This window comes from Lissotriton helveticus, chromosome 1_1, assembly GCF_964261635.1.
Source record: "Lissotriton helveticus chromosome 1_1, aLisHel1.1, whole genome shotgun sequence".
Lineage (NCBI taxonomy): Eukaryota > Metazoa > Chordata > Amphibia > Caudata > Salamandridae > Lissotriton > Lissotriton helveticus.
Genome location: NC_136057.1, coordinates 1,031,163,823 through 1,031,190,115, shown reverse-complemented (window position 1 = coordinate 1,031,190,115; position 26,293 = coordinate 1,031,163,823). Strand labels below are relative to the sequence as shown.

At 44.1% G+C, this 26,293-nt stretch overlaps 1 protein-coding gene across 3 annotated transcripts in view; it reads right to left on the bottom strand.

Annotated features, from left to right (window-relative positions):
• TNPO3 (transportin 3) overlaps positions 1-26,293 on the bottom strand; it is a 1,288,661-nt gene that overhangs the window by 922,739 nt on the left and 339,629 nt on the right. For all 3 annotated transcript variants that reach the window (XM_078677788.1, XM_078677785.1, XM_078677786.1), the window contains exon 7: positions 3,593-3,731. In XM_078677788.1, the coding sequence (XP_078533914.1) occupies positions 3,593-3,731 (139 nt within the window). The remainder of the gene's footprint in view (positions 1-3,592; positions 3,732-26,293) is intronic.

The following is a 26,293-nucleotide window of genomic DNA, read 5'->3' as shown; positions in this document are numbered from 1 at the left end:
ATCTTTTCTGCTGGTCTGGTTGCTCCAGACTGGCCCTTGCTCCCTTCCAAAAGAGGGGCACCCCGAACTCTCCTAGTCCGCACCAGACGCTTTCTTCACTCACCGCGTGGGTTGCCTTTGCCAAGGCCTGTTGACGCCGATTCCGGATCCAACACCGCCGACAGCGAGAGCCTACGTGGGACAGCTCTTGCCTCCATCCTGGTCGTCGAAGACGCCTCCTGGTCCACGTGGCTGCAGAGTCAAGCGTCCACTCTTCACCTGATCGAGAGGACGACACCTGGTCCCTTCCTGGTTCCACTCCAGTCACTGGCTAGTGACTGTGAACATTGTCCCCTCTGCTATCAGGTCGTCTTCTTCAACAATCCACCCTTGGATTGCACCGGACATCTTCCTCCTGGTCGCCTGCAGCATCTTTTCTTTCAGGCTCCATTGACTTCAACGCGAGAACCCGACGCACTTTGACACCTATGCACCCGCGGCCCATGAGTGAGGTAACAAGAGCATTTCGGTGCTCAAGGGTAGTTTAACTGTCCTAGTGTCCAGTTCCACAGTCGTTTTAGTCCTACCTAGTCAGGATTGTCCGTACTCACCTTCAACTTGAACTGTACTGGCCATAGAGGTTGTTACGCATCTCGCGTGTGAGTTCACACTCTGCACACGCGTTCCGTGGGCCTCCTATTACTTACCTGAAGTTAGTGTAGCGTGGTCCCATCGATCCTACAGCCTCTGGACAGCTCCATTCCTTTTATTACTTTCACATTCCACTTACTTAGTATATGGTTTGTCGTGCCCCTAGGGCACCATTGTAATTTTGTGCAACTTGTAGTATTTTTCGTAAGAGATTGTCATGTGCTTAGCCCTCTGACCTCATAAAGAGTTCAGAGGTGTTGTTATTAATACATATACTGTTTATTTTCATAACAACCTGTGTGGTGTCCTTTCATCTGGTATTCAAGGGGTTATATTGTGGTAAAACCGCTGGCTTCACATGCCAAAAGAGTTTAGCCTAAGACTGCTTTGTCCATGCTAACATTAGGATAGCTGGTCTATAAGGTTGACTTACAACCAATCACCATAAGGGTGTTTGGACTGATACAAGGTGATCACTAGAACTAGTGAGCATCATATATCAGGCCAACTTCTCACAGGCTTTGTTTCTGGACCCAGAGAGCAGAGGCCCTCTACCCAGGGTCCAGAAACCTGTATGGTGGTGGCAAATGGCGGGCAGCTATTCAGGAACCACACAAGGGCTGATCTTTTTTCAGGGGACATCTTTAAGCTGCCCTCTGAGCTCATTTTACATTAAATCCCTTACTGGCATCAGTGTGGGTTTAATGTTCTGAGATGTTTGCTACCAAACTTCCCAAGTTTCAGTAAAGCCATTTAAGAGCTGTGGAGTTCGCAATGACCAACTCCCAGATCATATTCTCTTTATGGCTCTACTACACTAACAATGTCCAAGAATGGACTTAGACACAGTAGGGGTACAGGGATCATGCCTCTGTACCCTCACCTTGGAGCTAGTGCACCCTGCAAGAGGGGTGACTTACCTAGGTCTCAGGCAGTGGATTGTAGGCATGGCACACAGGGATGTGTGCCATGTGTACCCTTCACTTCTCTCTGCACCAAAACACACAGCCTGCAATGGCAGTGTGTGGGTGTTAAGCTGCAGGACCCATAAGGGTGGCACAATAGGTGCTGCAGCCTTTCATGGCCTTCCCTTGTCACAGTGCTCTTGGTAAATCATGGTACCTTTTATAAGGGGTTACCTGTGGCCAGAGATGTGCCAACTGTGGATACAAATGTACAATTTGGGGTTAGACCACAGGCACTGGGAACCTGATTGGCAGGGACCCAGCGCACATCAAGTTAAAGTGCATCAAATGTCAGGCACAAAGTCGGGGGGTAACCATTCAAAAAGGGGCACTTTTCTACCTATAACATCAACAAGTAGAGTTGGAGAGACTCATACACTGTATTCCCATTAGCACTACATAGTGTTCCTTAACAGCCAAGTGGTAATGAGGACACATCTAAAGTTTGTACCCAAGATGTCAGATCTCCATTTAAATCCAAAAATTACATTGCTGACTTTCAGAAACCACCTTATCCAGCAGAAAGATTTCTCCACACATTCGATACCAGGTTATTTATGAACTTTTTATTTTGATATACAAAGGAATATATGGAAACCCTAGCAATCATTTGTTTACTACTACTTCAGAACAGATATGGATTCTTCCAAACAGTCTTTCGGTATATGGATAGTAGCGTGCATCCTATTATGCTATGAAAAGCAAATAAAACTATCAGGAAAATTAAAAGGTCCCTAACGGAGGAAATGTGGCTATTGCTAATTTATTAAGAAATATTCAGGTTGCAGAGATTTGTAAAACAGCCACCAGGAGGTATATAGTCACTTCTACATTGCACTTTTGCCTTAATTCACATTCTCGAACCGATGCCCAAGTGGGACATGCCTTCATGAGTAATTTTTCGGCGTAGTTTTCATTGACTAATCTTTTTCCCGTTATCACTATTATTAGAGATGGGCTTGGTATTCTGTTCAATGCTTATGATTATTAATTGAGATCTCCTGAAGGAGAAGGGACAGTTTTCTACCTGTAATCCTTGTTCTTTTTTAGGCAAACCTTAATTTAAATTATAGGACACCCAGCCCCATCATTGGAAGAAAGGACAGAGAAAGTTCTTGTTCCTCTATTTAGTATATTATGCCTCATCTGTAATACAAGACTGATGCAAATGCCACAGAGAGCATGATGAGACTCGGATGATGCCCAATTCTGAAGTGGAGTCACAGACTGAGCAGCACGGAGTCACTTAGCGCTTGAGTCATTGCAGAAAGTTTGTTGGAACCATTTGAAGAATGGAAAGAGTATTCATAATGTGAGGAAAGTGCAAGAAAATGTATCCAGCAGAAATGTAAACGACATTCCAAAGACAGCAGAGAAACATACTTCAGGAAATAAAGATTATAACTCTTGGAGGACTCCCATTTTCTAGCACTTGTAGTAAGAACTTCAACAAGCAAGAAGGCAGAAGAAAGGGGTGCAATTCACCAAAAAGTACTGTAATAAAAGGCCCATTCAAAGAGTATTTGCATAAAGATATGTATTGTTTTATCCTGCTGTGGGGGAATATTCATTCAGCTTTGACTTTAAATGAACTGAATTTATTTATTCATTTCTAGAATGCACTGTCAACAGAACAGAGTTACTGTAATCTAAGAGAGAACTAGTATTGTCTCAATGACACTCGTTTATGGTAAGAAAAATAAAAAAAATTGGATAGTTTGTATTCAAGTTTATCTGAAGTAGAAGGGTGCTGGGCCAACCATCTAGAATGGCAGCAACTCAACATGTTACTGCTCTACCTAGCTGAGATGAATTCTGACTTGACGTTTGATGCTGAAATAGAGTTACAATTTCTTCTGACACATTCTTAGCAGTCGAAAAATATCAGTAAACGGATAGGCTAGTAGCTAATGACTTAATAGGGAACATTAAAAAATGTATTAAACAGAATGGCCTGATTAACAAATCATTAATTCTTTCAAACATGAACAACTAACCTCATACTGTGGATGCCCTGCACATATCAGAAGCAGCTCAAGTGTTCGCAAGTCTCCCAACCCTTGATTCGGAGTTGAAACAATTTTTTCAAGAAAGGTTTCACACAGTTCGGTGAAAATACGGCAGTAATTCAGAACCCTAGTTAAAAGTAAAACATGAAGGGAATCAGGGCTTTCAAAAACATGGTAATGATCAAATGAAAGTAAACATAGGCTGACCAGGCCCTATTAGAAATTTAAGGACTTCAATTGCCAGTGTACACGTACGTAGTTATTCCAGTAAAAAAAAAAAAAAAAAAAAAAAAAAAAAAAAAAGAACATGACTATTACAAGTACCAATATCTAAAGCACGTCTACATACAAGACAAATGGTTCATACAAATTAGTTTTACTGTATATTTTCATTGCTATGAATGTTCATCAGAGTATGCAACTTCCACTTTGCACACATTCCACATACTGACATTTCTTCATAAGTCATTTAAGATCTTGAAAGACAGTTTTGTGTAAACTAAAGGTAATAAGTTTGGATTACAGCAGCCAGGGTGGCATTCAATACTTAAAAAAAAAAAAAAGAAAGACAGGTTATTAAGTCTTATTTTGGGGAAAATAATACACAAAATAAATTCCAGGAAATTTGTGGTCACAGTTGTGTTATAAAGGATAATGTTACTTACCCAGTAAGCATTTGTTCTCTGCATGTAGAGCTGTAGATTCACATGTTTTGCATATTCCTACCATCTATTGTTGGGTCCGGATGTTTGCAAGTTGTTTTTGTTCGAATAAGTCTTTCCAGTCACAAGGTAGGTGACTTTTCCTTTCGGTCATAGTGCGAATGGGCATCGACTCCATTGTTAAAAAATTATCCTGAGGACCAGAACGTTCTGAGAAGAAAGTATATCCAGTTCTTCTTGCTTTTAATTCAGTTTATTTTCGACAATACTTCCTCAGAATTCACAGCCCCTTGTATTCAGAAATCAAAATAGTTCTTCATATAGCCACAGCCAACGCGTGTTTCGTCAGATTTGATGTATGTGCATCACTGACTTCATCAGGGCTTTCGGAAAATCATAGGATGCAACCGTCACAATCCACGCCGTTCAGGATGGTCTGAGGAGTAATCTCCAATGTACAGTTGAAACAGCACATACTTGGTGTCCTACTATTTTGGATAAGATGACAATAGGATTTGGGAAGATAATATTGTGACGCTTGGATCTTATGATTGTCCGAAAGCCCTGATGAAGTCTGTGATGCACATACATCAAATCTGACAAAACACGTGTTGGTTGTGGCCATATGAAGAACAATTTTGATTTCTGAAGACAAGGGGCTGTGAATTCTGAAGAAGCTTTGTCGAAAATAAACTGAATTGAAAGCAAGAAGAACTGGATCTACTTTCTTCTCAGAACCTTCTGGTGCTCAGGATAACTTTGACTGTTTCAGACTGAATGTTTCCAGTCTATAAGTTTGGGCAATAGTGGCAGCCCTCCAGCCTGGAGCACTATAATAGAGACTTTTTTATTTGACAGTGGGGGAATAGCTGAGAGGTTGGCGCAAAAGGCCCTGCCTGTCTGGTTCAGACTCCATTGTTAGATTGTTTTACCGCAGCGGGTGAGGAAGGGGTTAGTATGGCAGACTAGAGATGTCCATGCGTATGAATGTGAATTAAGAACTACAACAGATACAGGAGATCGGGAAGGTGCGTGGGCGCATTTGAATCTACAGCTCTATATGCCAAGAACAGATGCTTACTATGTAAGTAACATTATCTGTTCGAGCCATGTGAGCTGTAGATCACATGCTTTGCATAGACTATATAGCAGTAAACTCCCAAAGCGGTGGCTAACCTGTAGTGGTTGTAGTTGTTTAAAACAGTGTTTTAAGTACTGCTTGGCCTACACTTGCCTCTTGTCTTGCCAACGTATCTACACAATAGTTGTTTGGTGAATGTGTACGGTGTAGACCATGTTGCTGCTTTACAAATATCAGCTATGAGAATATTTCCCAAGGCCATAGTAGCCCCAATTTTGCGAGTAGAATGCACTCTACTGGGTACTAACAAAGTTGTTTTTGCTTTAATCTAACATGTTTGGATACATTTTACAATCCATCTTGCAATACCTAACTTAGATATAGGATTGCCCTTGTGAGGTGGAGAAAAAGCAACAAATAGTTGCTTTGTTTTCCTAAATTCGTTAGTTCTTTCTATGTAATAAAGTATAGCACATCTAACATCAAGCGTGCGTGTAGGACTCGTTCTGCTACAGAATCCAGTTGAGGAAAGAACACAGACAACTCGATTGATTGATATGAAAAGCAGAAAATACTTTAGGGAGAAATTTAGGATTGGTACGAAGAACCACTATCTTTGTGAAGTTGAAAGAAAGGCTCTTATATAGTTAAAGCCTGAAGTTCACAAACTCTCCTTAGTGAGTTTATCGCTATGAGGAAAGCAACTTTCCATGTTAGGAATTGTAACTGACATTTGTGCATTGGTTCAAAAGGTGGACCCATTAGCCTTGTAATGACTACGTTCATGTTCCACTCTGGAGCAGGAGGAATTCTTGGTGGTATCACCCTTTTAATCCTTCCATTAAGGTTTTAATCACTGGTAGTCTGAATAGAGATAAGTGTTGTTTATTTTGCAAGTATACAGCTACCACTGTTAGATGTACACAAATGGATTTGTACGCTAATCCACATTGCTGTAAATGCAACAGATAACAAATGATATTCTGTACAGAAGCATCAAGTGGATTGATGTTGCAACAGACAACAAACCATTTCCATTTTGCTACGTAACATGCTCTAGTAGTAGGCTTTCTAGCCTCTTTGAGAAAATTCATACAGTCTGGTGGTAGTTATAAATAACCAAACTCTAGAACTTCACTAGATTGAGTTCTCTGGGATTTGGATGTCTGATTTCTCCATGGCTCTGAGTGAGGAGACTGGGTGCGAGATGTAGCTTTTGATGTGGAACCACCGAGAGTTCAAACAGGGTGGTATACCACTCAATCAATCAATCAATCAGTACATTTGTAGAATGCACTACTTACCCGTGAGGGTCTCAAGGGGCTAGGGGGTTGGGGGGGAGCTGGGGTGCTGCTACTGCTCGAACAGCCATGTCTTTAGGAGTCTCCTGAAGGCCAGCAGGTCCTGGGTCTGTCGTAGGCGGAAGGTTGACGTGCACATGTGGGGGCCACTAAGATCAGTGTGATGGACGTTTGTCTGAGCTTCCGAACCAGTAATGTAATTAGTGGGAGAAGCAGAAAAGCGAAAGCAAATATCCCTGACCAATTCATCCATAAAGCATTGCCTTTGGATGCTCGGTGTGGGAACCTGGATACAAAGTTTGGGCATTTTGCGTTGCGTACTGTGGAAAACAGATCTATCTGTTGAAATCCCCATTTTGGAAAGTAGGGAAGAACTTGGGGACGAAGTTCCCACTCATGTACTTGCTGCCTGTGTCTGCTGAGCAGGCCTGCAATCTGATTGTCTACTCCTGGAATGTGTTCTTCTAGGAGATCGATTTTGTGGTGAATCGCCTAATTCCAAATACTTTGTGCAAGGCTCGACAGCTGGAGAGTGTGTCCCTCCCTGTTTCTGGAGATAGTACATTGCTGTGATGTGGTCAGTGTGAACTAAGATAGTCTTGTCTACAAGTGTGGAAAGGAAAGTTTTGAGTGCTAGGAACACTGCTAGAAGTTCAAAGTAGTTGATGTGGAGACGTTTGTGATTGTCCAACCACAGCTCCTGTACTGTGTAAAGTTGAATATGGGCACCCAAACCTGTTAACGATGTGTCTGCTGTCAGTATAGTCTGTGGAATCAGGTCTATGAAAGGCAGCCCTTTTGCTAACTTTTGAGGTTTCCAACACTGTAGAGAGCGATGGGCGCGGCAGTCTACCAACACTAGATCGGTTAATAAACCCTGTGATTGATTCCACGTACGCGCTAGACATTCTTGCAGAGGACGCATATGAAGACTTGCATGAGGTACGATTGCAAAGTAGGATGCCATCTGTCCCAGCAGTTGCATGAAGACTCTGGCTGGTAATGACTGATTGGGTTGACATTGTAATGTTTTGGCCTGAATATTGTGAATCCTGGATACATTGGGAATGGCTAGAGCTTTAAAAGGGTTGATGGAAGCTACCAGATAAAACTGCACTTGTGTCAGACACAGGTCAGATCTTTGTGCATTTATTGCGAACCCAACTGATTAAGTAGGTGTACTGTTGTCTGAGTGTGTAGTATACAGCTCGTAAGTGACCGCTTTAATAAGCCAGTCGTCCATGTATACGTCGTCTTCTGAGATGAGGAGCCTCCTACTGCTGGAAATTTGGCGAACACTCTGGGGGCTGTGGTGACACCAAATGGAAGTACCTTGAACTGGTAATGTTTGCCTGCTATCACAAGCCTGAGGTATTTGCGATTGGCGGGATCAATCGGAATATTAAAGTAGACGTCTTTTAGATCTAGAGTAGACAAAGTCGCACTGCTGCAAGAGTGCAAGTACTTGCTGAAGAGTTACCATGAGAAAGTGCTCTGACCATATCGAATAGTTCACCTGTCAGTGTAATTTTGCAGCTTGAAGAATTATCTGGATTCACATGCTGTGCTTATTCCACCATCTAGTGGTTGGGTCAGGAATTGTAGTATTTCTTTCCTTTTTTTAGGTCTCGCCTCTCAATGCGCATGCGCATTGATCGAGACTATAGGGGCTTAAACAAGGTTTACCTAGACTGGCGATTTGATGCTGTGCCCGTGCGCTTTTAGGTCAATGCGCAAGCGCATTGACCTAAAATGCGAGTGCAAATCATCAAATCGCCATCTGTTCCCCAGCAGCACTCCTCCCACTCCTTTGAAGTGAAGCTTAGCTTCACTTCAAAAGCCCCTGCTGCTTCACACTCGCCGCTCTCCCTGCTCCGCCCCGTGTCGCATTTCTCCTCCCCCCTCCCCACAGCAATGCCCTCCGTCTTGTTCTCTGTTACTTCCTTCTGTCTTTCTATTTCTGTCTCTCGCTCCTCAAACTCTGTCTCTCTGTGCCTCTCTCTGTTACTTCCTTCTGTCTCTCGCTCCTCCAACCCTGTCTCTCGAGTCTCGATGCCTCTCTGTTACTTCCTTCTGTCTTTCTATTTCTGTCTCTCGCTCCTCAAACTCTGTCTCTCTGTGCCTCTCTCTGTTACTTCCTTCTGTCTCTCGCTCCTCCAACCCTGTCGCTCGAGTCTCGATGCCTCTCTCCGTTACTTCCTTCTGTCTTTCTAACCCTGTCTCTCCGACTGCCTCACTTTCCTTATCTGCGCCCTGGCGTGTCAATATCACATAATGTAATTATATGAAACACGATAGGTTTTGCTGATGCGCTTATCCGAACGAAGTAGAAACAGAATGCATTTCCTTCTTGTCTTTTATTTTAGATCGCTTAATTTTTTGCCCCGCATGGTATTTAGGGAACACATGAAATTAGAGTGCTGTAATGGACAAGAAGCACACACGTCACCTGATTTCATACCGTAGACTGGGCGAATATATAAAATAAATATAGCCACAAAATTTAACGTGATCTGAAAAGTATACACTTTTTCTTTAGTGGAACAGAAATGTAGGTATATTGAGTAAAATGATGTTATGTCTACAGAGTCCCTATTGCTTGTTCCTCCTGCTTCTCATTCTGAGTCCTACAATGCCACCAGTCGCCTGCCTGCCTGCCTCGCATTACCAAATCAAAGGCAGCCCAGCCTCCCTCCCACAAGCTTATCAGTGTGCGCTCACACATTAAAGCCATCAGCCTCCCTCCCACCTCCCCCCTAATTGCTTTGCTTTCACTTTCACGGCCGCGAGGCCATCAGCTACTTCAAAGGGATCCGCACCCCGCCCCCCCCCCTGCTTGGATTTCCCGTACTTGTTTCTCTTTGCTCATATTTCACTTTCTCCTGTGTGTGTTTTGTTTCCCTCTTTCTCTCTGTTCCACCCTCCCTCTTCTCCCTCCCACTTCCCTCTCTTCCCTCTATCTCCCACTCTTTCTACCACCCCTCTCTCTCCTTCCCTCCCTCTCTGCTCTCTTCCCACCCTCTCCCTCCTCTTCTCTCTCCCCTCTTCACACTCCCTCTTTCTCTCCCTCTTCCAGCGCTCTCCTCATCTTCTTTCTCTCCCACTCCCCTCTCCCTCTTGCACTCCTCTCCCCCTCTTGCACTCCCCTCTCCCCCTTCCCTCTCTCTTGCACTCCCCTCTCTCTCTCCATCCCCCTCTCTTGCACTCCCCCTTCCCTCCCCCTTCCCTCTCTCTCGCACTCCCCTCTCTCTCTCTCTCTCTCCCTTCCCTCTCTCTTACACCCCATCTCTCCCCTTCCCTCTCTCGCTTGCACTCCCCTCTCTCTCCCTTCCTTCTCTCTTGCACTCCCCTCTCCCCCTTCCCTCTCTCCCCCTTCCCTCTCTCCCCCTTCCCTCTCCCCCTTCCCCCTCTCTCTTTCACTCCCCTCTCTCTCCCCTCTTGCACTCCCCTCGCTCTCTCTCTCCCTCTTGCACTCCCCTCTCTCTCCCTCTTGCACCCCCTCTCTCCCTCTCCCCCTTGCACTCCCCTCTCTTGCACCCCCCTCCCTTCCCCTCTCTTTCACCCCTCTCTCCCCCTTCCCTTTCTCTCTTGCACCCCCCTCTCTCCCCTTCCCTCTCTCTCGAACTCTGCTCTCTCTCTCCCTTCCTTCTCTCTTGCACTCCCCTCTCTCCCCCTTCCCTCTCTCCCCCTTCCTTCTCTCTCCCCCTTCCCTCTCTCCCCCCTTCCCTCTCTCCCCCTTCCCTCTTTCACTCCCCTCTCTCTCCCTCTTACCTCTTTCTTGCACTCCCTCTCCGCCCTCTCTTGTACTCCCCTCTCTCTCCCCTCTCCTGCACTCCCCTCGCTCTCTCTCTCCCTCTTGCACTCCCCTCTCTCCCTCTCTTGCACCCCCTCTCTCCCTCTCCCCCTTGCACTCCCCTCTCTTGCACCCCCCTCTCTCTTTCACCCCCTCTCTCCCCTTCCCTTTCTCTCTTGCACCCCCTCTCTCTCCCCTTCCCTCTCTCGAACTCTGCTCTCTCTCTCTCCCTTCCCTCTCTCTCTTGCACTCCCTTCCCTCTCTCTCTCCCCCCCCATCTCTCTTGTTTGAAGTGTCACTCACATTCTAATCACCCCACAATATATATCGAGAGGGGCAGTGTTTCTGCCTTCTTCAGCCATTGCCTTACTTAATGTCAATGAACCCACACCACACAATTACACTCTACTGAACACAACATGCACTCCACACAATACCACTCAGTGCCACATAATTATATTGTACATAATTACACTGCGCTCAACACAACATACACTCCAAATACCACTGAGTGCCACATAATTACACACCACATAATTACACTCTACTGAATGCAACACACTCCACACAATACCACTCAGTGCCACATACTTATATGCTACATAATTACAATGCAACATACACTCCAAACAATACCACTCAGTGCCACATACTTATATGCTACATAATTACAATGCAACATACACTCCAAACAATACCACTCAGTGCCACATAATTACACGCCACACAATTAAACTCTACTGAATACAACATACACTCCTCATAATACCACTCAGTGCCACATAATTACACGCAACATAATTACACTCTACTCAATGCAACATACACTCCAAATACCACTCAGTTCCACATAGTTACACGCCACATTATTACACTGCACTCAATGCAACATACGCTCAAAATACCATTCAGTGCCACATAATTACACGCCACATAATTACACTGCACTCAATGCAACATACACTCCAAATCCCACTCAGTGCCCCATAATTACACTGCACTCAATGCAACATACACTCCAAATACCACTCAGTGCCACATAATTACACGCCACATAATTACACTACGCTCAATGCAACATACACTCCAAATACCACTCAGTGCTACAACGCATATTGTGTTACAATAGGTGTCACATTTGCGAAAGATAAAACTATTGGCATTGTAAATAACAAAGCTATTAATTTTTGAAACATTGTGATTTGTCAGATCAATACATGTAAGACAGGGGAAAACTAAACATGCACCTTTACTAATGCTATAGATGTCACAATTGATAATTATAACTATTGGCATTTATAATAATAAAAAAAAATGTAAATAATATTTAAATTTACCACACCAAAAACTTTTCTATTGCGAGACCTATTGCATTTCCAATGCTTGTTTGCTGTTGGTGGGCGTAGACATACCACCATTTGATGGCCTCCTCTGGCGTCAACTGGCTACCTCCGGAAGCTCCCACCTTTGGTCGCCATTTTCGGATTATTTTTTTTCTCTTCTCCTCTTGTCATCTTTCCTGGTGGAGGAGGGTAGGTTCGCTAGTGAATTCAGAAAATTCTTCAAGCTGCAAAACTACATCGACAGGTAAAAAACTATTTGTTTTGCAGTGTGAATCTTTTCTGGATTCACATGCTGTGCATAGACTTTGTAGTGGTTTGCTAGTCTTGTGGTGGCTGAGTGGAAGATGAGCTTTGGTTTGTGAATAGATGTTGTAAGACCGTTTGTCCTACTTGTGCTTTTTTATTTATTTGAATGTCCACACAGTAATGTTTCGTGAATGTGTGCACTGAAGACCATCTGCAGCCATGCAGATGTCTTGAATTGGAGTATTTGCTCGAAAAGCGACAGTAGCTCCTTTCTTTCTTGTTGAGGGAGCCTGAGGGGCACCTTGTAATGCTTGCCCTGCTTGCTTGTGGCATAACTGTATGGCTTGCGCTATCCATCTTGCAATGGTCTTCCCCAAAAACTATTTGCAAAGGATACAAAGAACTGGTTTTTTTCCTGTATTCTAGAGTTCTTTCAATGTAATACATGACCCCTCTTCTAGTGTCAAGAAGGTGCAAAGCTCTTTCTGCTTTGGTCTTTGGGTCCTGAAAGAAACTTGGTATGTGTATACTTCGGTTTATGTGGAATATTGATACCACCTCCGGTATGAATTGTGGATCTGTTCTCATGACAATCCTGTTAGTATGTATTTGGAAGTAAGGTTCCTGTAGTGTTAGCATCTGTAGTTCACCAACTCGAAGTAGGAATGTTATTGCCACTAAAAAGGCAGTCTTTAGTGTGAGCATTTGTGGCGTTGCTTTGTGCAGTGATTTGAATGGTGCTTTCATCATTTGTACAGAAGAGGTTACACAATATCCCTTCGGGCAAAGCAACTGAAAACGCACTCGTTCACAAACTCACTCAAACCAATAATCACAACATATGAGGAGTACAAATAACGTGGAACCCACTTCCTAAGACTAAAGCACCATAAAATGTTTAATGTAACATCAGATGCTTTAAAAACAAAGAAAAATCACATCATAAAAACATCATTATTTGCATCTTTAAAAGCATTCAATATTCTGCGATTCATGTACAGTACAATTCATACAATATAAAGACAAGATGTGCCAACTAAACAACCTCACAGCAAAGTAAAAAGCAATGTATACAATATTAATAAACCTCACATCAGAATGTAAAAAAGAGGAACCATTAGGAGACCCTATTGCACAGTGTAAAAAGTGCTGTTGCAAGACCTGATGCAACTATTCCCTGAGCTATTCCGCATCAAGTACGAAAAAGGAACCGGTCACACACAATATACTAAATTAATGTTCCTGCTGGGTAGTAAAACGACCGACCTACTTGTCTAATGCTATGACTCTTCCAAATCATTTGGACGCAATAGTGATTACACACACACTTAGTTCTCCGAGGAGGGAGGTAACAATGCCTTATATATCTTTTGTCCTGAAGAAGGTATGGGATCTATTTATCCACTTCCACCAAAACGCTTAGTGCTTCTGAATCTGACCAACGAGAAATCACTGAAATGAACTAAATTATATATTCACCAGGATATGAACTCTGTTAATAGTTGGATCAGGTCTTGCAACAGCACTTTTTAGACAGCAATAGGATCTCCCCGCTAGGTCCAAATGGTTCCCCTTTTTTACATTCCGATGTGAAGTTTAATATTGTATACACTGCTTTTTACTTTGTTGAGAGGTTTAATTTGCACATTTTTTTGATTGTATGAATTGTACTATACATGAATTGCAGATTAAATGTTTTTCAAGATGCAAATAATGTTTTTTATGATGCAATTTTTCTTTGTGTTATTAAAGCCTCTGATGTTACATTTCAAATTTGGTGGTGCTTTAGTCTAAGGAAGTGGCTCCCACTTTATTTGTACCCCTTTTAAGTGGTGATTATTGGGTTGAGTGAGTTTGTGAACGAGTGTGTTTGAGTTGCTTTGCCCGAAGGGATTTTTATAACCTCTATTGGTTAGTTGCGCCCTGTTCCCTTTGCTGGGCGGCCACCTCTAGTGTAATCACTGCTTTCATCAATTGTGCCAGAACTATATTCAGGTTCCATGTGGGTGCTGGCACCATTTTTGGAGGTGCAATTCTTTTTGCTCCTTCTAGGAACCTGTTGACCACATGAGAAGTGAAGAAACTTTTCCCCGTTTCACCTCTTGTATATGCTGCAATTGCTGCGAAGTGCATTTCATTTTAAATGATGTATAGCATAATTTACTTTCTAGTAAATGTGTCAAGTACTTAAGCATTGTTCTTTCCTTTGTAATTTTCCTTGAAAGATGATTTTTTAGGCACCATTGTGTATATCTATTCCATTTCGCTGTATAACATTTCCTTGTTGTTGGTTTCCTAGCTTCTCTTAGAACAGCCACTGTGCTTTCTAGTAGTTTGAGATGCACAAATTCTAAGTAGTAAGGAGCCATGCTGCTAGGCTTAAGATCTCCGATTCTGGGTGAAGTACTTTTTCGTTTTGCATTGTTAGCAAATCTTGCATTTTTGAGAATTTGTGCATTGTTTCTTGAGACATCTCCATTATTTCTGAGAACAAAGTTTGTCTGGCCTACTGTGGTGCAATGAGAATCATTGTCATTTGGCTGATCTTGCATTTGTTTATCACGCTGTCCAGCAGTGGTATTGGGGGAGAAAGGTAAGCAAATATCCCTGATCAGTCTATCCGTAGCGCTTCCCTAGGGACTGATTGCAAGCTCGCCTGGATGCAAAGGTTTGGCATTTTGCATTGTGGGGTGTTGCAAATTGGTCCTTTTGTGGTGTCCCCCATTTCCTGATTTTTTTGGGGAGTTCTCCTCAATTTAGTTTCCACTCGTGGGATGATTATGTTTGTCTGCTCCGTCTGTTTACTTTTACATTTTCCTTTCCTGGTAGGTGTATAGCTATCATGTCTATTTTCTTTGGGATTGCCCATCTCCAAAGTTCTTGAGCTAGCGTCGAGTGCTACAGACTGTGTTCCTCCTTGCTTGTTAATGTGGAACATGGTGGTTGTGTAGTCAGTTTGTATCAACACCTTTTTCCCGTAAAGCTATTTCTGAAAGGTTGTTAAGGCTAAGAATACTGTTTTAACTCCAATATATTGATGTGTTTCACTGCATCTTGCTGTGTCCACCAACCCTTCACTTGAGGTTGTTCATGTGTGCTCCCAATACCATTTGGGGCACATCTGTTGTTATCGTCATTGTCGAAGTTGTTTGTGTGAAAGGTCTGCCCTGTGCTAGGTTTGTTTTGTTCCACCATGCCATCTCCTGATGAACTGCCTGCGTCACAGCCACTAGACTCTCCCAACTCCCTGTTGCCTGTGACCATTGTGTTTGGAGCCATTCTTGAAATGGTCTCATGTGTAAGGAAATGTTGGGAATTAAATGGATGCATGAGGCCATCATTCCCAGTAATATCCCCACTGCTCTCACCGTCAGATGTTGCCCCTTCTGGTATAGATGAGTGCTTTAATAAGGGTAATCTCTTTTCACTTGGGAACACTTTCCCCAATACTGTATTTATTTCTGAGCCAAAGAACACCTTTATGAGTTCTGGTGACAGCTTTTTCCAATGTATTGAGAAACCCAGTTGAACTAGTGTCTTTATCACCTTTTGTATATGTTGCTTGCATAGACTGTAGGAGTTTGCTCTTACTAACCAGTCGTCTAAGTAGGGGTAAACATGAATCCCCTGCCTTCTTAGATGAGCTGCTACTGCTGTTAGGCACTTTGTGAACACTCTTGCTGCTGATTTTAGTCCGAAAGCCAGTACTGTGAATTGGTACTGTTTTTTGTTGACCACAAATCTTACCAGTTTTGTTTATAGAGATGTAGAAAGTATGCATCCTTTAAATCTATGGCAGACAAGCCATGTAATCTCCTTTCTGCAACTGAGGTATCACCTCTAGCAGTGTAGTCATCTTGAATCTTTGTGTCTTTATAAATTTGTTCAGAAACCTTATGTCTAATATTGGGCGTAATTTTCAGTCTACCTTTGGAATCAGGAAGTATGTAGAATATGTTTCATTATTCTTTTCCTTGTGTGGTACTTGCTCTATTGAATGTTTCCCGTGAAGTTCCTTCACCTCGGAGTAGCTGAGATCATTCTGTTTTTGAATGCATCTTTCAGTTTGGTCTCTTGTTTGGTTCTTGTTTTGTTAGCTCTATGCTGTAACCGTACCGTATTATGTTTAAAATCCATTTGTCGGAAGTTATGTCCTTTCATCTTTGAAGGAAACATTTTAGTCAGCCTCCTACTGGTGAAGTATGCTGGAGGACCTGTAAACTTACCGGGTGTTTCAGTAGAGCTTGTTTTCTTGTGGGCACACTCACTGTTTTTGCAAATTTTTTTATGCAGTCACTTAGTAGTGGTCTGTTGTCCGCCTCTTTGTGGCTGTCCTCTGCCACAGGGACACCCTCTAAAGGATTGCCTTCCTTGTTGACATTGTCAATTCTGCTGCTGTACTTGCTGCGGTCCCTGGCTAGCTCCTTGGTATGTTAAGTTTAATGTGAGGTAGTACAATGGTGGGTACCTTTACCTTGTGGTGTTCTTGAGGGATGGCCCCTATGCATGCATCTGATCTGTAGTGCGGCCGGGTACCTCCTCGCTGGAGGCGCCCAGGTCTCTCTGCGGTGGTGGTGGGCCTTGACCTTGCATGGTATAGTTGGCTCTTCTCTGTCTTTCTCTCACACTCTGCGTCTTCGGGGTGAAGTCTAAGCAGGTGTGACAGTCCTCGCTACGGTGATCCAGTGGTAGGCAAAGATCGCAGACCAGATGCTGATCTTTTTGAGCATACTTATGGTGACAATTTTTGCAAAACTTCAACGGTGTCTTGTCCATTACCGCACACAGGTAACTCCTTTCATGCGCATACTACTATCGTCGTCGAAGACTCGGTTTTCACCTTCCGTCGGTCATTCGTATTGAAGTTGTGGCAGTCGAAATGCTCTACCACAGTTCTGCTGAAGTTTTTTCCTTCTTTTCGTTGATTCTTCTCTCCAATCTTGGGAGCTCCTTCAGTATCGATCTAGACCCAACAGCGGAAAAAAATTATCTGAAGATGGCGACCAAAGTTAGGAGCTTCGGGAGGAAGCCCGTCGACATCACAGGAGGATAACAAATGGTGGTATATCGATGCCCACCTACAAGTCTTGAAGTCTTCCTTAAAGAGGTGTGTAATAGTCAGAGGGAAGTGTTGGGAAGTCACTGTTTACTTGAGGAAGGTGAAGTGTGAGATGTGGTGTTTTTACCTCTGCACCTGGAACTATTTCCCCTATAACCTACTCTGAAAAATCCTCTTGTGAAAATGATTGGGAATTGCCTTTATAGGAGGAAGTGTTCTGGTCAGTGCCTGTAGACTTGGACCCTCCCCTATAAAAAGAGCCCCGAAAGTAAACTATTTGAGGGAGATTGGGTGGACATACACGAAGCGGCAAAACAATGCAACCAAAGAAAATACTGGTCTTTGATAGCCAAAATTACTGGATCTAAAAAGAAATTGTATGCTATACCAGTACCACCCCAGGAATGGGAAACCTATCTAATTGACCTATACAAAGCAAACCCAACTGAAATCGATAACAATGCTGCTGATATCTTATCGGAATGCAATTTAACACCATTAGAAAATAGTACAGTATTTTCGATTGAAGCACACATTAGAAAAGCCAGGAACACTTCTGCGTCAGGCCCTGATCTGATCCCGATCAAAGTTCTGCAGACAAATCCAAGGGAATGGAGTCAAATGTTAACGCCACTCTTTAATTTTATTTTTTGTACCAGGAGAATGCCAAAATCATGGCAGGGAAGTACTATAATACCCATATTCAAAAAAGGGAATCAAAACGTTGCTAGTAATTACCGCCACATAGCATTAATGGACGCGACAGGCAAAATCTTCGCCGCTGAGGTACTGGATAGATTAAAAGACTGGTGTTTCTCACAGGGTATAATACCGATGTATCAAGCTGGTTTTCGTCCTAATCACTCAGTAACAGACAACATCTCAATTCTCCAGACTATACTTGACAAATACATTGGGCGGAATTCACAACCAGTGTATGCTGCATTTATAGACTATTCCACCGCGTTTGATCGCGTTGATAGACCAACATTATGGAAAAAATTGAGAAGACTGGGGATTTCTGAAAATCTATTGTAAATTATAATTAAATTACACACGAATACCTGGTCCCAGGTACAAATGGGAAGTGAAAAAGGTCTGACGAAACCAATTAATACTTCGAATGGTCTCAAGCAAGGATGCCTTCTTGCACCAATTTTATTCTCACTATATCTGTGCGATCTTCCATTCTGCTTACAACAATGCTCTAGTCTGCCTCCAAAGGTTGCTTTTCAGAGCGTACACGCGTTGTTGTACGCAGATGATATAGTTATGTTAGACCTCACACCGTTCGGTCTCCAAAACTTACTGGACTCCTTAAATGTTTATTCGAAGGAACATTTTTTAATCCCGAACCTAACTAAAACAAAAATACTAGCGTTCTCTGGCCAGAAAAAAAGTGCTAAATATCGTTGGAACCTTGATGGGATAAGAGTTGAGGAAGTAGATGAATATACTTACCTCGGCCGGATTTTTACGAAGAATCTACAAAACTTCAAACAAATAAGTAATCTAAAGAAAAAATCTGAGATACATGCCGGGGCACTCTCCAGAATGTACAATGCCACAGGAAACAGGCACTTTTCCTCATTGCTCAAAGTGTACAAAGTAAAAATACCCTCGGTTTTGTCGTATGCAACTGAACATTTACCAACAAAACAATGGTCTTTTATGGACAAAACCGAAGGAAAGATCTTGAAAAGAATACTAAAGGTTTCTGCATCAACACCTGTACAGGCCCTCAGACTAGAATTTGCATTAACAAGCTCATACGCCACAGCTGTGGCGAACGTCATTCGATGGGCCTATAACATCTTGCATGCAAAGGAAGGAACACTGAGATTCTTGTTAAAGTCTGAGATATTTAAAACAGATTCTTGTCAACTTAATTTCTCCAAGAATATGTCTGAAGCATTTAAAATAGCGAACCTTACTAAAGATATTCTGTTATCATGGTCAAAATCCCAGTTAAAATTTTTTTTGAAATGCTTTACTCCAAGATTAAGCTATGATCTCGATTTTATGCATTGTAGTAAGTTATCTACATACAAAACTTACTTAGAGTCGCTGGAATATAAGCAATTACGATCATATTTGGGGCTTTGTCTTACACATGGAGCAAGAAGGTCCATAATTATGTTGCGTTTAGGCATCTTACCTGTTTCCGCATACACATCCAAATGGTCAATTGGAGATTCCCCTATCTGTAACCTCTGTTTAGGTGGTGATCAAGATATTGTGCATATCTTATTTGTATGTCCTCACGCAACTGTTGTAAAAGCGCGTATAAGATATCTTGAACCTATTTATCAGAAATGCAACATTACTACAGTAAACAACTTACTATTATTATGTAAATATCCGATTGACGAATGGGTTTGCTATAACTTTTACAAATTTTTAAAATCTTTTTTAGTGTTATATTAATGTTTATGCTTATGTTTGTAAACTGTCTTCAAATGTGTGGTCCTCAGTGGAGTACCAAAGCAAATAAAAAACTTTTTTACTTTGACTTTTGACTTGACTTTGACTTGACTTTGAGGGAGATTGAAGTGCAGTCATCGATTTTGCTACATCGGTGTCCTTTTTCTTTTTTTCGAGCGGTAGATCGACTTCTGGGGCCAAAAAGTTGTTCATCAAAAGGTAGCTTCAGGATGGATTGTTGGAAATCAGGATATCCCTAACCATGCATGTTGTCGTAGTAAGATGCTAGTATTAACCTCTATAGCTGCAGTGTTCAGCTGCATCTAGAGCACATTTGATAGAGGCATTAGAAATTAGTTTGCTTTCTTGGACTAAATCCTGAGCTTTTGCCTTATGCTCCTCTGGGAGAAACTGAAGTAATTGTTCCATTTCATCCCAGTGAGCTCCATCTTATCTCGCTAGTAAGCCCTGCTTATTAGCAATACACCATTGATTGGCTGCTTGCGCAGCTACAAGTTTGCCCAAAGTATTGATAAGGTTTGACTTACCTGGGGGAGAGGCATCCCCAGATGGTTGAGTGTTAGCTCTCTTTCTAGCATTTGATACCACTAAAGAGTCAAGTAGTAACTGACCTTTAATAATAAAAATAAGATCTAGGTTGTAGGAAGGTGGATATCCGACTATGGTTACCCCCAACTTTTTGCCTAGTGTTTTGCTGGTTTTTTACTTGGTTGGTCTGGAATCCTGCTATTCAGGACCCCAGGCTTCCTGCTCTCTCTGTTAAAATGGACTCCATGTACCCTAGGTACATATCTAATTGGATACTGAGTCACCTTATCAGTCCCTGTACAGTGTACCTTAGGTACCCAGGGCATAGGTGTACCCAGGGCCTACCAGGGGCGGAAGCATGTGTATGCCACCCCTGGCTGGCCATCTAAAACTGACAACTGGCTGCAAGACAGCTGGGGCAAGGTGGTGTAATCACCCTTTGCTATAGATATAGTATACCTATATCTAAACCTAAAATGGACACATACATTCCTATCAGTCACTCCTATGGCAGGCCTTATCAATCCTGAAGACAGAGTGCTTGGAATTATGTGAGATGGTGCTCTGGCATGAGCTGAGCCCGTCTGCAGCTTGCGGAACCAAGTCCTAATAGCTGTTCTATGATAACGCTATACCATATACTCTTAAGTGCATTATCAACCTCGCGGTTAAATAATAACTCTGGTATAACATTATCAAAACATGTCGAGTAAGGTGTCATGCGAATTGGAATACTACCCCCTCGCCAATTCTGGCGACGGGGGTAGCATTCCACCCTTCTAGAGGGGCACGACATGTATGTAACTGTGAACCCCGGTTAAAGTTAACTCGAGCCTTGGCATCACAAAATGGATGCTGCCACCCCAGACACAAGTCTGACCTCCTGCTGCTGGGAGTCCTTCCAGCGAGGGAGGCTTGGAAAAAGAGTTTCCTGCCTTGGGAGGTGCTGGCACCACCCCAGACAGGATTTTGTGTATTGGGTAGGACAGGACTGAAAGGAATGAGACATGCCTGGGGCACACAAGGTGCCTTGTGCATACACCGGTTCAAACCAGTTGCTGGGGCACTCCAGACCCAGCTCTGGCGGGAAACCGGACAAAGGATAGGGGGTGTAACCACCCACCTTCCTGGTCCCACCCAGGGGAGGGACCTAGTCAGTAGTGCAGCCCCCTTTAGTAGGATAAAGGTAGGAGCTGGTCCCATTCCAAATTAGATTATCCTGAACAATTCTACAAGAAGAAACTCTGGACTTCGACGTTCTGCTCCCCAGAAGACTGAAGAATCTCCCTGTGGAGAAGGAGTGTCCACCCTGCAACTGCAGGCACCATCAAGCGTCCAGCGGCTTCACTTTGTCGTCTTCCCTCGAGGATCCAGACTTCAGAGCCCGACGAGTCCCGGATTCCCAGACCTCTCCGACCTCAACTCACATCTGCAGCAAAGCTGAGACCCGTGGGTGCGACGAGACACGTGGGACCGGCCATCTTGAACGAACCTGCATTTCGCTTCCAGCACGACTCCCAAGGTAAACTCGACCAAGTGCTCTGGGGATTGAGAAGCCCCAGCCCCGAGCAGCCGCTGCACCGAAGATCAGCCCTCCAGCTTCCACGAGATCTGCGTGGGGCCCTTCTGCTTGTTTGCTGCTCGACACGTTGTCTGGTCACTTGCCGGCTGGCTAGTGGCCTCCTAGACGACGAACCTTTGAATCTTCACTGCTGGTCTGGTTGCTCCAGACTGGCCCTTGCTCCCTTCCAAAAGAGGGGCAGCCCAGACTCTCCTAGTCCGCACCAGACGTCCTTTCCGCGTGGGTTGCCTTTGCCAAGGCCTGTTGACTCCAATCCCGGATCAGACACTGCCGACAGCGAGAGCCTGCGTGGGACAGCTCGTGCCTCCATCCTGGTCGTCGAAGACACCTCCTGGTCCACGTGGCTGCAGAATCAAGCGTCCACTCTTTACCTGACCGCGACGACAGCATCTGGTTCCTTCCTGGTTCCACACCGGTCACTGGCTAGTGACTTTGAACACTGTCCCCTCTGCTTTCAGGTCCTCTTCTTCACCGATCCACCCTTGGATCGCACCGGACATCTTCCTCCTGGTCGCCTGCAGCATCTTTTCTTCCAGGCTCCATAGACTTCAACGCGAGAACCCGACACTTTGACACCTATGCACCCACAGCCCGTGGGTGAGGTAACGAGAGCATTTCGGTGCTCAAGGGTAGTTTAACTGTGCTAGTGTCCAGTTCCACAGTCGTTTTAGCCCTAACTAGTCAGGATTGTCCGTACTCACCTTTAACTTGAACTGTACTGTCCATAGACGTTGTTAAGCATCCCGTGTGTGAGTTCACAATCTGCACACGCTTCCCGTGGGCCTCCTATTACTTACCTAAGGTGAAGATAGCGTAGACCTAGCGAACCTCCAGCCTCTGGACAGCTCCATTCCTTCTATCTACTTTCACATTCCACTTACTTAGTATTTGGCTTGTCATGCCCCTAGGGCACCATTGTAATTTTGTGCAACTTGTTGTATTTTTCGTAAGAGATTGTCATGTGCTTAGCCCTCTGACCTCATAAAGAGTTCAGAGGTGTTGTTATTAATAAATATACTGTTTATTTTCATAACAACCTGTGTGGTGTCCTTTCGTCTGGTATTCAAGGGGTTATATTGTGGTAAAACAGCTGGCTTCACATGCCAAAAGAGTTTAGCCTAAGACTGCTTTGTCCATGCTACCATTAGGATAGCTGGTCTATAAGGTTGACTTACAACCAATCACCATAAGGGTTGTTTGGACTGATACAAGGTGATCACTAGAATTAGTGAGCATCATATATCAGGCCAACTTCTCACATAGGTGGGAAGATTTATATTTTTTATTTACTCTAGGAGTAAGGATTCTGGCAGGGACAGCATCTTTAAAAATATTGTTTGTGTGCCTTAACACACCCTTGAGCATACGCAGTCTTTTACTAGATTTATGTGACTGTCAAAGAGAAAATCTTTCGCCAAAGGCTATTTACATAGCTCCACCCCATGGAATTCTGCTGCTGTAGCAACAGGCTGTTGGTATGACAGATTGCCATTAGGTGGAGATGGCCTGACAGGATAAAGATCGGGATCTGTATCCTGTGAAGGATCAGCTTTGTAGTCAGTCCAAGGGTCTGGTAAATTTTGCATCATCATCATTATGGTCACCTGCGTCAAATTGAGGTGGAGGAGACTGACTACGTGTAACATGTAATGGATCAAGGTGTGGTGGAGAGGGAGGAGCTGTTAGTGTTTGGAAAGTACTAGTGCCTACACTTTTTTTCTTCAAAGGAATTTTGCATGGGCTGTCATAAGAAAGATTGTGCTTAGATGGTGGTTTAGCATGGATATGCCGTGCCAGGGTGAATATACCGGTTTTACCGTTTTGGATCCAATTTAGGAGGTAGTGTCTATGTTTGGATTTAGTTGTGTTGTAGACAGACAAGTCTTGGCTTCTCGGCACTGAGCCAGAATGTCCTTTCGGTGAGAGGGTTTCGATTCAGAGGGTTGTTTCTTGGATTTCGGTTCCGAAGGTTTCGGCTCCGAACCCATCTTTGGTGTAGAGTTCGAAGGTTTCGGCTCCAAAGTGGGCATTGGCCTAATTAGTCCCGAGCCAGAAGGCTTTTCAGAGTGTTTCAGTGCCGAGCCGGTGAGAAACCTCTGTGAGAAAGTGCCATCTTTCTTGCATGGTATGCCCCCCACTTTTTGCTGAATTGCTGATGTGCTTTGACTAAGTGTTGTATTCAAAGAGGGGGGAGAGAGAGAGAGGTGATCTCGGTCGCTCAGGAGGGCAAATTTATCACTTAAGGGAAGTGGAAGGTCCAAGCCACAGTTGTTGCCCTAGTATTGTATACAACAAAAAGGAGGTACTGGGCTGGTGCTCCTCATTGGGTGGGCGGTGCAATACCCAACGGGCTACACCTCAAAAGAGGGACAGTCCGCCTACCCCTCGCCGCCAGGACCTGGCGGCGAGGGGTAGGCGGACTGTCACTGGCACAGGAGAACCAACCTTAGCAACAGAGGCTACACTTACTGATGCCATTCCCGCCAGGAACTGTTGATACAAGTTACCACTGACCCTTAGGCTTGGAACATTGTATTAACAGGTACTTTCCATACTCCTTGATGTGAACACTGATACTCAGGCAGATCAGCAACACAGTAGATAGTAACCCTTTAGGTCCTGATGAATCGCGGGTAATCTCACCCTATGCGAGAAACATGTCGACCATTATCACCACTTTGTAGTATAGTCTCGAGTACGGAAAACATAAGTTTCCATAACTCCATGACTAACTATTGTTTTTAGTTAACGCAGGGGACCAACAGAATAAAGTTCCTTCTGGTACTCCTGTGCTATTTTAACTTCACGATCCGTCTACTACTAATTCTGGCCCCTCACCCACACTTCACCCATGGGCAGTTGGAAAAAAGATCTCCGCTAAAGAGCCCCTCTTTTGAGGTGTAGCCCGTTGGGTATTGCACCGCCCACCCAACGAGAAGCACCGGCCCATGATGAAGCATGACACCTGCAAGCGTGTGTGAGGCCATCATATCCAACAAAATGGATACCCATTGGCTGGTTACCATTTAACCACCACTCTACATCCACAAGCATCTGACCTGCACTAACCCCCTAGGAACAGCCCAGTACCTCCTTTTTGTTGTATACTTTGACTAAGTGTGCCCTGGGCTCCTGCCAATCAGGTGCCCAGGGCCTGTGTTCCTTCCCTAAAACTGTATTGAAGCTAAAAACCAATTGGCATTTCTGGCCACATGTCAGCCCCTGGTAAATGGTACAATAGGTACCCAGGGCATTGTGACCATAGAAGACCCCTAAGGGCTGCAGCACTTATTGTGCCACCCTTAGGGGCCCTGCATCCTGACACACACACACACTGCCTTTGCAGGCTGAGTGTCCTGGTGCAGAACTAAACACAGAGTCAACATGGCACACATCACTGTGTGCCATGCCAAAAACCCACTGCCCTGGCATACATCAGTCACCCCTCTAGCTGAGTGCCCTATGCCAGTGGTGTGGGCACAGGAGCATGAGCCCTGTGCCCCTAAAGTACCCAGGGCCATTCCTGGGCACTGTAAGTGCAGTGATGCCATTAAGAGTATAAGGTGCTGGGAGGTTGTCATTACGAACTCCACAGCACCATAATGGCTACACTGAAGACTGACAAGTTTGATACCAAACTTATCAGCACATTAAATCCACACTGATGCCAGTGTGGGATTTAATGTAAAATGCAGTACAGAAGGCATCTTAGAGATGTCCCCCTGAAACCTAACCTACAATCCAAGTCTTGTCTTAGAGGCTGCCACACAGCAGACATGTTGCTGGACCCCTGGGTGGAGAGCCCCCGCTCTCCTGGGCCTGCCACAATGCACGTCATGGGCGAGGTGCTAGGTCTCCTCCCCAGGATGGGCAGGGGGAAACTTCAAAGGCATGCCGCCTTTTTAAGATTCTCCAGGCCACTTGCTGTACACAGCAACTGGCCTCTACCAGGTCTGACCCGCACTCTGGCGAAAAGACTGGCGAGAAACCCTACATCAGGAAGGGGGTGGGCCAGCCTGTGCCAACTCCACTCCCTCAGGTGGGAGAGGGGAGGTGAAGCACGACTCCGGGCTACCACCAGCTGGAGGATGGGGAACCCTACCCACTCACAGCTCCTGCCCCCTGTGAGAAGTTGGCCTGCTATGCAGTGCTCACTATTCTAGTGATCACTATGTATCAGTCCAAACGACCCTTATTGATGATTGGTTGTAAGTCAACCTGATAGACCAGCTATCCTAGTAGCATGGACAAGAGCAGTCTTTAGGCTAAACTCTAGAGGGCGTGTTAAGCCAGCTGTTTTACCATCACATTTACCCTTTGAACACCAAGTGAAAGGACACCACACAAGTTGTTATGAAAATAAAAGTATATTTATTTATAACAGTACTACCCTGAACTCTTTATGAGTCAGGGAGCTAAGCACAACACAAAACTCTTTAAGAAATACTTAAAGTCGCACAATTTACACAAATGCCCGAGGGGCACGAAAAACCATATACTACAAAAGTGGAATGCGAATTACTAGCAGGTAAGTAACTATTCTCAGAGGCTTTGGGATCGCTAGGACTAGACTACTGAACCTTTAGATTACGAGCAGGAGGCCTAGGGAGATCGGGTGCAGAGTGTGCACTCTCACGCGGGATGCGGAA